At 62.3% G+C, this 14,498-nt stretch overlaps 1 protein-coding gene and 1 long non-coding RNA gene across 4 annotated transcripts in view; one reads left to right on the top strand and one right to left on the bottom strand.

Annotated features, from left to right (window-relative positions):
• Nucleotides 1-735: 735 nt before the first annotated feature.
• Nucleotides 736-7,751, top strand: LOC144315486 (uncharacterized). Its single transcript, XR_013381187.1, has 2 exons — nt 736-5,991; nt 6,285-7,751. It is a non-coding gene; the product is annotated as an uncharacterized LOC144315486 (long non-coding RNA).
• The window catches only part of KIF25 (kinesin family member 25), a 50,865-nt gene continuing 41,001 nt past the window's right edge, over nt 4,635-14,498 (bottom strand). For 2 of the 3 annotated variants that reach the window (XM_077900006.1, XM_077900000.1), the window contains 6 exons: nt 14,196-14,345; nt 9,626-9,802; nt 8,491-8,645; nt 7,096-7,263; nt 6,580-6,735; nt 4,638-5,620 (listed from right to left, as the gene is read on the bottom strand). In XM_077900006.1, the coding sequence (XP_077756132.1) occupies nt 5,466-5,620; nt 6,580-6,735; nt 7,096-7,263; nt 8,491-8,645; nt 9,626-9,802; nt 14,196-14,345 (961 nt within the window). In that variant the 3' untranslated portion in view covers nt 4,638-5,465. Of the gene's footprint in view, nt 5,621-6,579; nt 6,736-7,095; nt 7,264-8,490; nt 8,646-9,625; nt 9,803-14,195; nt 14,346-14,498 lie in introns of all 3 variants that reach the window. The other variant, XM_077899993.1, reaches the window with a different exon arrangement.

Here is a 14,498-nt window from a genome sequence, read left to right as displayed (position 1 = left end):
TGTGTCCGAGCACTCCCCGGACAGGGACCACGGGGACCTCTCCTGCCCCGGGGCGCTCAGAGTTACCAAATTTGTGCCTCGGCGAGAAGCAAGGCTGCTCTGGCCTCCTTCATCTGCAGCCTGAATGGGGACGGGCCGGGGGGTTGCCAGGGGTCGCTGCGGTCACCTAGTCCCCCTCACCAGACACGCGTCAAGTGTCCACCCTGGGCAGGTGCCAGCAGAGTGGGGTGCCTGCCAGGGGCTGGGGTGGCGGGCGGCCTCCCGGGCTGCCCGTCTGGCCCCTGTGTAGGAAGCACCCAGGCCCCAGGCCCCGGAGGTCACCCAGCCTGGTGGCCCCAAGAGCAAGTAGCTGAGGGAGGGGCCCCCCGAGCAGGATGGCTTGAGGTTGGGGCTGCAGCTTTCCCAGGAGTCTCCAAAATCACACCAGGACCAGTCCCCAGAGCAACAAAGGGGTTGAATCTGCTCTGAGCTGTGTCTATGGGGATCATTTTCCTTCAAAGAAGCGAGGGCACAGAAGCTCAGCCCCCAGACTGGTTTGCCACGCCCGAGGAGCCCGGTGCCAGCCAGCTGGGGGTGCCAGGCCCTGCACACGCCAAGGCGCCAAGGCTCAGGGATGCGGTGAGGGGCAGGGCTTGGAGGAAGGCCCTGGGGGTCGCTGCATCTGTCCCCGGCTGCCACCAGAGGGCGCCGGAGATCCGCCGCAGGAGGGTGCCCCCCCCCCCCCCCCCGCCGCCCCCCACTGCTGCCCCCGCGCCCCAGGCCCCAGGCCTGGCTGTTGCACCTGCACCTGCGGGAGGCAGGCCTGGGCACATCGGGTCCATGTGGCTTCTGACCAGCTACTCTGGGTACAAGCCGGGCTCGTCCAGGCTCCGTCTCCCATCACCCTGACCCCAGCCATCTGCGACTTGAGGGTGGCCAGGCCGGAGGAGGAGGGAGGCCAGGACCAGTGCCCTGTGTCCTTGGCAGATGGGCCGCAGGGACCGTTGGCTGACCCCGAGAAACCACTAGAGCCCGGCAGGGGCGCCTATTTCTGTCCTTCCTCCAGGCCTCATACAGACGAGGAAAACGATGCCAAGTGTCTGTTGTCCACTGGGTCATCTGGCTGCTGGGGTGAGCGGGGAGCACAATTAGAGGCCACGAGGGGGCCGGGGCAGTGGTCTCCAGCCCTCCCCGGTCCTGCCCACCCGGAAAGAGCGGAGGCAGGAGGGGCTGGAGAGCCAAGTCAGAAGCACCAGCTTCTCCTTTCGGGTAAGATTAGGGTTTCGTCTTTCAGGCAAAACAGGTATCTTCCCAGAAAATGGGCTGGATGGTTTGTGAGAAGAGGCAGGTCAGGGCTGGTGCGCCCAAGACCATGGGTGACCCCTGTGAGGAGGGGCGTGTGGCCCCCAGGGGTGCAGCGGGCAGGGCCACAGAGCAAAGCCCCACGCGCCTCCCTGCGCTACTGCCATCGGGGCTGGGTAGGACGCCACCCGGAGGTCAGAGGTCAGGTTAGCAGGTCTACATTCACAGAAATCCTCGAGGGCTTGTTTGATGTGGATCCTGGGCCCACCCCCCCACCACCCCCCCCACCCCCGCCCGGCCTTGTGACCCTGCCTACCCTGGGGTGAAGCACGGGCGGGAGCCCTGCTGTGGCACTTTGGGCGGACTGCTCAGTGCACGGGGCCTGTCACCCTCGGGGGACCCACAGCCCGTTGCCATCATGCACCCAGGGGAACTCTGCCCTGTGGCCCCGGGGTCGCCTAGCCCAACCTCCTCCAGAGGAGCCGACCCCGTGCGTGGCCGACCGGCCCAGAGCCGAGGAGCAGCGCAGGTGGACTGAGGACCATCGGGGGGACGGGGGGCTCCCAGGAGTCCGGCCTTCGCAGGTCTACCCAGCACCAGGGGAACCGTAAGCCCCGTCACTGTTAGGCCTGGGGCCCCATCAGCTCATGGCTGCCAGGTTTTCTAAAATGTACAAAATGAAGAAGATCTTAACCCTAAGTGACTAGGACCCACGGACTCCCCAGTAAGGACTGGTTCCATCGCCCCTCATGGAAGGGCCGTGGACGGAGCCGGAACCTCTGGGCACCCCCGCTGGGACCCAGCCAGGGGGAAGCAGTCGGAGGTGTGTAGGTCAGGTTTGGTGTCTGTGGGGTTCATGGGTAACTGTCTCCCTTGGGCAGGGACAGCAGGGGCCTTCAGGGTCTGGGGACAGCGGGCGCAGGCCTGTGGCCCCCCAACCCCTCCAGCCCCCTCCAACCCTCCCAGCCCCCCAGCCCCCAGTCCTCTCCTTCCCCGATCACCCTCACAGGGACCCCAACCACCTCCGCATGGGAAGGCAGCGGGCTCCTTCCACCAAGCTGACCCACTGGGGTCTCTCAAGAGCCTCTGGGAAACGTGGGTGGCATCTTGGGGTCTCGGGCTTATGCTCTTTGCCACATCCTAGCAGTTCTGACTGGATGCTTTTCTACGTCATCGAAGGACTTTGCTCACAGCTAATAGCACCGGGTTTCCCGCAGGGGACCCCCAGCAGTGCAGGTTCTGGCCTCAGAGCCCGGCCTTTTCCTCACCCAGCGGCTGGGGGTTCCCAGACACGGGGTGCCACAGACTGCCCCCCCACGCGCTGACTCCCCTCCCTGCCCACAGACATGGCTCAGGGCCCCAGGCTCAGGCCTCCCCCTACCAAACTGAAATATGCACCGAGGGGGGACGTGACTTCCCCCCACATGGGCCCCCGTGTGCAGACTCCCTTGGGGTGGGGTGGGGGCACCAAGCCCGGGGAGAGAGCTGCCCGGTGAGCAAGGCCCAGGGATTGGGGGCACAAGCCCCGAGGGCGTGGGGGTCCCTGTGTGTGGATCCATGCTTGGAGTGTGGCTGGGGAAGGTCAGGCTGCTCCATCCCCAGGGCAGGATGGGCAGGGGGACGTGAGGGTACAGGGGGAGCTGCCCAGCCTGGGACTACAGAGGCGGGGCTGGGAGGCCAATTCCCCGCAGTGGCAACAGGTGACCCGAGGCAACAACCTGCCTGGGCCCCTGAGGACGCACGGGCTGCCTCCCCTCGGCCCTCCCGTACCAGATGTGTCGGGGGGACAGTGGTGCCGGGGCCCTGGCCTGTGGAACAGGGTCTCATCCGCACACCCGCCGTAAGCCCTGTGTCTGCAGACGTGTCCATGTGGGGGGCCAGGGTGCGGGGGAGGGCAGGCTGGGGCAGGTCCGTTCCTGCCCTGGCTCTGTCGGGGTGACCCCACGTCCCCCAGGCACCCTCCCTCCTACGCACCGGGCCCTCCCCTCTGGGACACAGGCCCCGAGGGGTGACTGGGTGATGGGGACAGAGGCAGGCTGTGCGCGGGGGCAGGGGGAGGCTGCAAGCCCCGGGGCTGCCCTCTGGCACCCCCACAGGGACACCCACCGGAGGCCAGGCTCCGTTGCCGCTTCCTCCACAGATGAAGTGTTTTCTGCGTCTGCCAAACACGCCAGTCGAGGCTGGAGGCTCACGTGGTTATCCTGCCAACTCGGAACAGCGGCCGAGGCTGCGCGCTGGCACCCTGAGGCCTGGGCGCTCCCACGGCCATGGCCACGTGCTCACAGAGGCCCTGAGTGCGAATCCGGACGGCGAGCCTGCCCCGATGCGCCAGCCCCGCTGTCAGGGTTCGCGCCACGAGGCTCACACAGGGAGGCCTGTCACTGCCTCCACTTGGAGAGGCCAGCGCCCGGCTCGAGGGCCCATCCTGAGGCGGCACAGGTCGCCGGGCTGCAGGGAGGATGCTGGGGCGGAGGTGGCCACACGCAGGGCAGAAAGGCCTCTCTCGGGCAGCGGGCCACACCTGCCACAGCAGCTGGCCTCCTGCCGCGCCCGCGAGTGGCTGGCGACCCGCTTCGCCTCTCTCCAGGGCCCGGTGCGGTCCCTGCCCAGCACACCTGGGATGGAGGGACCCGCCCTGGGGCCGCCCTCGCAGACGTTGGGATCTGCTTGAGCCACAGGGTGTCTCGGAGCTGGTGGGTGCCGGGTGCCCCAGGGATCCTGCGGTGACGGGACCCCACTACCCGCCTCTAACACCCCGCAGGCCCTTGCAGGCAAAGACTGCCCGGCTCTGCTTCCCTCAAGTCTCGGGGGACCGTTTCTGTGACCATCACCCCACTCTGCAGGTGGGGCGTCTCCCACGTCAGGATCCCCACACGGACTTGTCCTGAGTCAGGATCGAACACTGCGTCCCCGTCACGCTCATGGGGCTGCACACACACTCGTGGCTGTCTGTCCTCGAGGAGCCAGTCCATCTGCCCCCTCCCGGTCACCGCCAGGCCCTGCCGTCTGTGGAGCCCGCCCCCCGCGGGGTGGGCAACCCGGTCAGCTCAGCACGGGCCCCGTTGGCAGGCTGCCTGGGCGTCCAGCCCCGTCCCTGCCACACGAGCCCACGGCCGGGTGGACACTGGGCTCCCGGCAGGTGTGGGAAGGAACGGAAAGGCCAGCGAGTAGCCGAGGCCCTGGACGTGCTGCCCGCCCCCGCGCTGGGGAGACCGAGGCAGGCGCGGGTCCATGCACCTCCCTCTTCACGGCACCGCACCTCATCCCTGGAGCGGGCTTGCGGGCTTTGTGCTAATTATGAGAAAATACATTGTGACATTATGTTCAGTCTCTCGTAAGACAGGCTGAGGTCTGAACAGAGCTTCCCCACACTTGGGCCACTTGGGCCGCGGAAACACGGACCGGGACCTGCATCTGAGCGTCACCTCCGAGCCGCGCGGCCGGCACACAGCCAGGGCTCGGTGGCCCGTGGCCCGCAGGTTCAGGGGCTTGGTGGCCCGTGATGCCCCGGCTGGGGCCCATCACCGAACGGCTCCAACCAGACGACCGCGACACTCGGGCTTCTCAGCGGGCGGCCCATGGTCAAGGAGGGTGTTCGCCGTACGTCCAAGTTCCCGGGGCCCCTGGGTCCCACGCCCCCCATGGCCCCACCATGTGTCACGCGTCACGACCAGCTCTGGAACGTCGGCCCGGGACGGCGGGTCATGATGAGGAGGAATCATGACCAAGAACATCTGCTCTTCGGGGTGTGTGTGCACACTCGGCATCTTGCAGGCGGGAACCGGGCCTAACGGGCTAAGGAATCTGTCGGGTCACCGGCCGCCAGGAGAGCCCCAGGCTGTGGTTCCGGAATGTGGGCGCCGACCCCAGAGCCTCGTCTGGTCTTCTCACCTCCTCACCTCCCCTGCCGGCCGCACACAGCGCAGCTCCTCTGCTCAGCCAAGAGCGCCCACCCCGGGGGCGTCAGCCCCCAAGTCCCCGTCCCCCAGGGGCTCCTCGGCCGCGCCTGCTTCTCCCGAGGAGTCTCCTGCTCCTGGGTGGCGGGTCAGCGCGTCACTGTTTCCTTGGAAGACAACAGGTTTATGAAGTTGAACATAAATGAGCTTATCGCAGGGCACCTACGTGGTCAAGCAACGACAGGGCGCGGAGCCCGTTAGCACATGCGACCCGACCACCATCCTCCTTCACCTGGGTTTTCGGGGGGCCGGACTGCCTCCACTCGCTTGGCCTCGCTGGACTTGCCTTGCCCGGGCCCCAAACCCCAGACACCGCAGCGTTTCTGCCACATGCTTCCGGCAGGGGGATACGCACAGCATCACCAGGAGCTTTGCGTCGCCTCCTTTGAAATAAGAAGCAACCGCAGGTGAAGAGAATCCCAAGAAAAACCCCGCATCGCTAAGCTGCTGTGGAGCCCGCGGGGAGTCGGGGCGCCGGTGGCCGGGGTGAGGGCCTGGGTGCGGGCCACAGTGGGGCGGAGCCTGTCCCGGTGGTGCGGGCGGGGCCCTGCCCTGCAGGGTGGGGGAGAGCCCCCGGGCCCCAGCCGCTGCCTATAGGACCACAGGGAGGCCCAAGCGGCGTGGAGGGGAGAGAGACGGAGAGCTGAGGAGGGACGGGAAGGCCAGCAGCGCCGGCATGAAGGTCACGGCAGGGGCCCGGCCACGCTCCGCAGGGCCTGAGGCGCCAGAGCCCTCGTAGCAGCAGAGGGATAAGGTGAGCCCTGGACCAGCCCCGCCTCATCCTGTGCAAAGTCTGTCTGCAGTGAGGAAGAGGACATGCCACGTAGAAAGCCCTAGAACATTCCACCCGTGGCTGTCCTCAGGACGGGCTGCAGCCTAATCCCCCCATCCTGTCCCCGTGGGCAACTCAGCCTGGGTTTCTGGCACCTGCAAATGGCGTGTGGCACGAGCAAGAGGACGGGGCCTAGGGAGCCCAGCACGCCGCCGTGTGCCCACGTGGGCTCGGCAGCGTCCCCCCAGCCCAGACACCCATGACGTGCCCAACAGGGTGGGACACAGGACATGGAGGCTGCCCTGCCGGGAGCCGAGGACCAACCTGGAGGGCTCGCCAGGCCGCTGCAAACAAGCCAGCCTGGTGCAGGGTAACAGGAGAAAACACGCTGGACACACTGTGGGAGGGACCACAGTGACCTGGGGAGCCAGGAGGTCCCCAGGGAGGTATGGCCAGGAGGAGCGAGCCCCCCACGGGAGTGAGTGCGCCCCGGGGCAGGGGACAGCGGGCGTGACACGAACTGGGGGTCTTGTGGTCTGGGGCCTCCCAGGGGTGGGGGGCTCACGTTACCCAGAACGTCCTGGAGAAAGTGGGTGAGCTGGCTGTTGCGGTACGGGATGTGGCCTCTGCGCTCCGACAGGGCCCCCAGGACATCCGCGAGGGCCGCCAGGCTCCGGTTTATGAACGAAGTCTCCCTGAGGGCCGATCCTGTCACGCCAGACAGACCTAGGAACGCGCGAAAACCCAGCCACATGGTGAGGATGTGCAATGAATATTCTGGCTACATCAAGGAATGAACCAGGAAAAGCAAAACTGGCGCTCCTCAGGAGAGGAGCACGGGATGGGGAGACCCTCCATCCCATCAGCGTCCTCCTCCCACACCCTGCATGGCCTCGCCTGGGGACGGGCTGGCCCGCAGCCGAGCCATGGAGAAGGGCACCACATTGGGATGCACGCGTCTGGTGGCCGTGGGGAGACAGCTGCCCCCGAGGAGGAGCAGGTGCAAGACGACTGGACCCTGGGCAGCTGGCTCACGCACCCCCACATCCCCACGCACCCCAGAGAGAGCCCCTGCTCTGGGCTCACCTGCACACTCGCTACCCGCCAGGTCCACGAGCTGCAGCTTGGCATGCACCTGCTCCTTGGGCTGCTGGGCCCCCGGGGACCCGGCCGGGGCTCTGCCGCAGGAGGCGCCCCCCCTGCTCCCTGAGGCCGGCCGCCCCTCCAGCGGTGGTCGCTCTGCCTGCTGGTCAGCTGCAAGGGGATGACACACACCCGGGAATGACGTCCAGGATGCCTCCCTCAGCTTCCCACGGCTGAAGGACCGGACCGGCCCTCACCCCAAGGGCCCACGCACCAGAGGGTGCTTGCTCTGACCCACAGACCCACAGCCAGGGCAGGGCCGCCCGCAGGAGGGGGACGGGCGGAGGGCAGCACACTGCCCTCGAAGGTGAGGTTGATGCCCACTTGGTCCCCAGGACGCTGAAGGATGTTCCCAGACACGTTCAGTAATGACGGGAACCTGACGGGCCCTTACGGAGGTCATTCCACAGTGTGTTTCCGAGCCCCCGAGCCCCCCAAGGAAACCCTGACAGAACGCTTCTTCATCCCGCGTGTGCATCAATGTCATCGTGCATTCTTCCCAAACAGACTTCTTAAGGAGATTATTTTAAACCTAAACGGTATATACTCATTGTGGAAAGCATAAAAATTTACCAAAATAAAAAGAACATAGAAACCGCTCTGGTCTCACTGCCTTCCCACGTGTGACCGTGAGCTCCCTGAACTGCTCGTGTGCACGCATCCATGCGGGGCCCAGCCCTCCCTGCAGGCGCCCTGGCCTGGGGCGAGTCGGGCTGAGTTCGGGGCCAGGGGGGGTGGGTGCGGTCAGTAATCTCTGGATGGTCGTGCCTCCCCATTGATGGCCACAGGGTTGGGAGGGCGCCCTCCACGCTGGCCTGCAACCCGAGTGAGGTGTGGCCTCTCCAGTGGCAGCCCACCAGGACCAGGCGTTGGTTCCTCTGTGTGAAGGGGGGCCCTGGACCCTCCGCCCTCCGCCAGTGGGCTCTGGCACCGGAGCCTGCAGAAATTGGGGTCCTCGGGCCCATCATCCCTCCCCCCGCCCCTCGGGGGCCTGCTGGCTGGGCGGCGCCCCCATGCTTCTCAAGCCATGCAGGTGACCCCGTGTGCACTGGCCCAGTCGTCACTGACCAGGACGCACAGACCTTGCCACACGTCCTTACTTTTCTTAAATACCTGGCACCATTTTATATGCTGCCCGGTGACTTTGCAAACCCAAACCACACTCACTGTGCCCCTCGTGGCGCAGGCATCATATTCCCAGGTACGAAGATGCCCGGCCTCCCCGTGTTAACAAAGCCTTCCCCTCCCTCTCAGAAATCCCCTCCCACCGCAGCCCGGCTCAGGATCCCCCAGAGGCGGGTTCGCAGTTCCCGCCCTCGGCCTCGGGTGGCCACTTACCGGGGCTGCCGCCGGCAGCGGGACCCCTGGTGAGAGTGGCCGTTATTATCAGGTGGGATCTAGAGGAACGGGCGTGCACGAGGGTGGCCAGCTCCGCCCTGAGCCGCAGGCTTCCGGCAGCGAGCGCCACGAAGTCCTCCGCGCTGTGGACGGGCCTGCAGGAGAGCGCGCGGGATGGGGAGCTCGGCCACGGCGCGGCGACGGACGCCCTCCTCCCTCCACGTGCACCAGGGCCCCCACTGTAAGAAAGCAGACTGAAGCACATATTAGACAAAACAAAACATAATAACATCAAACGCCTTCCTTGCTTTGAGGCCTGAATGACCGACGTATCACGAATTGCTTAATCTAGAATAATCAAGGGTCTCAGATCTTTTTACCACCCAGCCTTCTGTTGCGTGTCCCCATGGACCCCAATAAAACCCTTCTCCCTACTTCAATTGGTGAGGGATGGCAGCTAGTCAGACCTTGCCTTTGGCAGGACCTACTTTGTTCCGTGTCTTATTGGTCAAAAGCTGAAAGTTCTGGTTGCCTCGTGCAGACTCATGGCTCGATGCATCATCCCCCCGTAGTATTTTTCCAGATGCGAGAAACAGCTGCAGCCCCTCCCCCTTACTGCCTCTGAGACCCCAGCACAGGCTCACTGCCCTCCTCCTGGTCAACACGGGGAGACGGCTCCCTGCCGCCCGTGAGCTCACCGGATACACGGCCGCGGGTCCAGGGAGCATGCAGCTGTGAGGAGCCTACCTGTCTAATCAACATGAGGGGACTTCTTGCTTTATCACAGGACAAATAATTACCGTCTTCTAAAAAATATTGAGACGTGCAGGTGGCACTGAGGACGTCCATACTTAACGCAGGGGCCGCGGGCAAGTCCACGTCTCCAGGCTTGCCCCCTGGTCTCGAATACAGGGAGAGCACCTGTGCCATGCATTTTCCATCAAGATATTTTAAAAGGTTGATTTGTTCATCTGTTTTAAGTGTGATTTTAAAAAGATAATTTCTCCAGCAAATTGAAAAATACACAGCACGTCTTAAGCAGGAGAACAGGGCGAGCCACCTCAGAGACAAACATGCAGATCCTGTGATGCAGCTGGGGTCCCGGGAAGGTGCTGGGGTTGGGGGGGATACTCACTCTCGGGTCAGCAGAGGGACCTCCCGCCTTGCATCCTTGGTTGTCAGTGCCTCACACCTGCACCCAGACGCCGCCATGCCACGTGCTTTGGCCAGAAGGTCAAAAATGTTGTTATTATAGACTTCTACTATGGACAGGTCAACCTGCAGGCGCCTCGACGGGTTTTCTGCAATGAGCCTGGTGGGGAACAGAGGGGGGCAGGACACGAGGGACTCAGCTGTGGTGGGCGCTTGGCTAGCCCCGGGAGGAAGCTGTAAGACAAGCACTGTCACAGGGAGAGGATCAGAGTCGTGACGAGGCTCCACGAGACCCCGTCCCGGGAGTGCAGGGCCGCATCTTACCAACGGGGCAGGGGTGGGGGGCTGCACTGCAAGGCGAGCAACTGTCCTGGGAAGAGCTGCTGCACATGAGCTGTATCTAAATCAATGATTTCGGCCATGGGTGCCCAAGATTGCAAGTACACGAGAAGGAAGCAGGGAAACCCCATGGTCCCCCCTCCAGACCTTTGCCTGGGTGTCACGGCTTCGCACGAGCCCAAAGCGAGCTGCAGGGACAGGAGGGCTGTTGCACCTTTCTGGGACCGGGGTTCACTCTGCTCCGGCGAAGGCTGAACACAGACTTCTGGACCCAGCCCCACGTGCCCAGGCCTCTGGACAAGCCCAGCCTGTGACCTCCTGACACCCCACCCGGGCTCCAGAGACAACTGCACATCTTGTGTTTCATCTTGTCAAGTGCTATGTGCTGACTGCGGAGAGGTTTAAAAATACGGATACTACCCGCCTAGAGAAACCCCAAAACCCCAGGCAGGGGAAGAGTGACTGCCAGCCCGGCTCCTCCCCGCCCACGTCCCTGCTGGGGCCTTTCCACAAAACTCCCCACACGGCCCACTGCGGCCGCCTCTGTCTTCTGGGGACGTTGCTTCTCTGACACGTGCACAGTGAGACCACTCTGACTCTGACTACGGTGCTTCCTCGTCCACAAGGGAAGTCTGGATCTGCGGCCTGCGTGCGTCTTGCACAAGCACGGCTGGATTGCGTTTTTCCTAAGGAGCTACAAGGAGCCAAGAATATAATGAGCAGTTAACATCCTCTGATGATACAGTCAAGAAAACAAGAAAGACTAAATGAAAGAAAAAAAATAACTTCTCCAGTAAAAATGATTTTGGGCAAAGAGCTCAGATGTGGCTCGTCCTCCGTGCCAGGAGGAGCCTGTAAGAACAGTAACGGGGGCGGGGGGTGGGGGAGACCTAGGTCTGCTGAGCTGGGGGCTCCAAGAACATGCAGGTGCAAACCTGACCTCAGCGTGTGGCTCCGTCCCCTCTTGTGACTGGCCGTGTCCGTGGGCTCCACAAAACCCAAATTCAAAATTTCTTATCTACATAATAGCAGGGAGCTAATTTGAAGATTTTCTTCCATGAAATCAAGCACCTGATGTGCCTCCTGCGTCAACTCATGTGTCCCTCAGGTATTTAGTTGTTTCCCAGATGCTCCGAACGGTGTTGAAAAGTGGCGTTCGGTCCTCGCCTTGGAGAAGCCCAGTGTCTAGGAGGCAGGACGCACGCATAAGCAATCACTATGCTGTGCCGTACATTTTACACGAAAATGCGCATAGGCTCCTGCGAGGTTACAAAGGGGGCACTGATCCCCGAGGCAGGGCAGGCGGGGGCGCGTCCCCCTGGCTCCTCACTGTCAGTGTTCATTCTGGGCTTTTCAGAGGCTGAAAATGGTCACGCACATGCCCTGTGGTCCTGCGCCTTCAGGTGGAAAAGCCTCCTAACGTTTGTTGAGAAGCTGAGATCAGCCGGGAAGGAGGCTGATGCGGCTCCAAAGAGCATCCCCTGGTGGCGTCCACTGCATTTAAAGCGCCACGGGAGTGCCTTCCTCTGGTAACGCCGCAGACTCTGTATGGCAAGCAGTTCACTAGACCCGTCCCTGGTGACAATGCCTGAGCTTGCTACGGCCGTGTGCTCGGGACAGACAGACTGCCTGGATTCTGAGCTGGGCACCAAACCACCTGCAGACGGAGCTGAACACATTCCTTTCCAGGTCGTGTCTGCTCGGGCTTCGGAAACAATGCGGCACAAACTGTTCTGCATCTGGGCTGTTAGACTCGTTTTTTTGCAAACAGTGACTCCAGGCTAGGGAGGCCATGCGCCCCCAAAATCAGAGATGCAGACCTCCCTCCGGAGGACTGGACGGCCCTGGCCCACTGCGCTGCGCGGGCACGCCCAGACCACGTTCAGTTACCATCCATGCCCGACTCAAAACACAGACCACGTCAGAGAGCAGGTGAGTGAACACCTGTCCGCGATGCCATTTCTCCACCTGGTGAAGCTGCGGACCCCATTCCTACTGTTCCTTCCTGACCTCCGAGCCCGTGCCGTCTGTTTGCCGTCCTCACGGGGAAGGCAGGTCTGTCTACCACCCCGGCTTTCCACAAGCACGCAGCTTGTGTCGGGAATATGATGAACCGAGACTCAGAGTTGCCATCAAGCCATGTCTGCCCCGGCAATCCCGGCCGTGGCTGACTCCCGGGGGCCCCGCTGCAAGACGACGGGGCCAGGAGGCCCGTGAACCTCGGCTCCTGCTATTCTCACCCACTCCGGACCTCGGGCCTCGGCTCTGTGTCGGGGCCTTGAGAGTTGGCTTGGCAGGAAGGAAAAGCCGTGGTTGGTGACTTAATGCCTCGCACGTTCCACCCATCGAAACGGATGTTGTCCAGATCGTGAAGATCATGATGCCAAGGGAGCAGTGAGCACAGGGCTGGAGGAGCGGTCCGGTCCACAGGCGCCGGCGAGGACCCCAGAGCCTGGAACGGCAGTGCTCCCGGGGGGCCCTTCTCCGCCACTCCCGGTCTCTCCGATGTCCCTCTTTCCACATGACGCCCAGGAACGCCAAGAGCTGCTGCAGCTCTGCTGTAGTCGAGCCGTGGCCACTGCTTGGCCAACGTGGCTGCTGCCCGGTGAGGACTCCCAGAGGAGGACAGATGGCTCGCCTGCCAGCACCGGCCCGGCTCTGCTGAGGACGTCTGTGACTCACGCTGCAGTCCCAGCCCCTTGAAATTCTGAAACTAAACCGAATACTTAAAAAAATAAAAAAAATTAAAAAAAAATAAACCGAATACTTGATGGAGTGCAGCATCCTCAGAGGAGGTCTCTGTGGCCTGAGTGATGGCCCCGTGTCCACAGAGGCCCTGCCCTGGGCTGGTTTACGCCGAGGAGGCCACACACCTCCTCAGATCGATGCCGCGAGGGCAGGGTTGACGCGCTCTTCCCGGAGAAGTCTGCAGGGCTGGCCACAGGCCCCTGACCTTCTCCCGCATCTCGGAAATGCACAGACACACTGGGGAGTGGTGGCCCCGAGCAGAGCCTGTCATCAGCCTCACGGCCCCTGAGATTCCCAGAATGGCTGTCACACAGCACAGCCTCACCTGTGCCGACAGGTACTTTTCAGAAGTAGTAAGAGTGAACATCATAAACTCACTATGTGCACCAACAGTTACAGGATGTTGATTTGAAGAGGCACCAAAATATCAGGCTGTGTGGGGTTCTTGCGTCTTTATCTGGCCCTGATTTTAAGACATGGAAAGCTCGGCAAGGAGACACGGAGAGGAACCGAATCTCGGGCGATCGGCAGCACGGAACAGCCCTGGCTCCCCTGGAGACCTGCTGCTGGGAGGCGCCTTCTCCTCTCAAGGAGCTGCCAAGTTCACGGGGACGTGACACATAGGCCACAGGGTGAGCCCACAGCACTCACAAAGCAGGTGCCCAATGAAAATGAGTCTCTAGCACAGCGGCCCCCTGAAGGCAGGGATGGTCAGCGTCCAGGCCTCGAGGCTGGAACATCACTTGGGCTGCCAAGGACAACTTGTCACGATTTTTTTTCCAGGTAAAATCATGAAAATGCAAGGCGGGGAGGGGGGGTGTCTCTTCTGGGAATGTTTCCCCAGAATAGGAGCATCTTTAACGTGCCAGCTTGCCTTAACTCAAAAGAAGAAAACCAGATGCGTCTACTCTTTCCAGGGCCAGGAGGCAAGGAAAAGACAACGGGGTCTCGCTCTGTCCCCTTCCCGTCTAGGACAGAAAACCCCCCTGCTCCACCCTCTCTTGACCAGGAAAACTGTCTTGCTAGGGAAGCTCTTCCAAGAAGTTTTGTCTTGGGGCACCTGGGGGCTCCGTTTGCTAAGCATCCGACTCTTGCTTTGGGCTCAGGTCATGACCCCAGGGTCATGGGGTGGAGCCCCGTGTTGAACTCTGCACTCAGTGGGGAGTCTGCTGGAGATGCTCTCTCCCTCCTTCCCCCTCGGCCCCTCCCCCCTTAAAATACATAAATAAAATCTTAAAAAAGAAGCAACTCTTTATAAAGAAAGAAGTTTTGTCTTCACGACAGAATTTCAACATCAGTGTGCTACAAGAATTCCTAGTGTTTGTGGTCCTGAGGCCCCGAGTACTGAAGCACCGTGGATTGCAGCACATTCCCACAGGAGCAGCAGGTGCGGTCTCTGCAGAGGGGAGCTCTCCACCCCCCACACCCCCTGCTGCTGTGGTTGTCCGCTCACCACCCCCAGGTACCTGAACAGCTCCGCAGCAGCCCTGGGCATGATTCCAAGGTCACTGTGAGGTCCCCATGGTGGGATGCGCTTCTCCTTAGAGTGTGGACCCAGCATGGTGTAGCTCTTCCCACATCCTGTCTGCCCGTAAGCCATAATGCAGACGTTGTACCTAAAACCCAACACTGATTTCAGTGCCACAAAATGCACAGTGGGTCTCTTGCCATACCTGGATTTTAAGAAAAACGTTTACTTGGATGGAAAATTCAGGGTGCCTGGGTGGCTCAGTGGGTGAAGCGTCTGCCTTTGGCTCAGGTCATGATCC

Source organism: Canis aureus, chromosome 1, assembly GCF_053574225.1.
Source record: "Canis aureus isolate CA01 chromosome 1, VMU_Caureus_v.1.0, whole genome shotgun sequence".
Lineage (NCBI taxonomy): Eukaryota > Metazoa > Chordata > Mammalia > Carnivora > Canidae > Canis > Canis aureus.
Note: the sequence above shows the minus strand (reverse complement) of the source record. Positions and strands in the feature narration are given on the sequence as shown.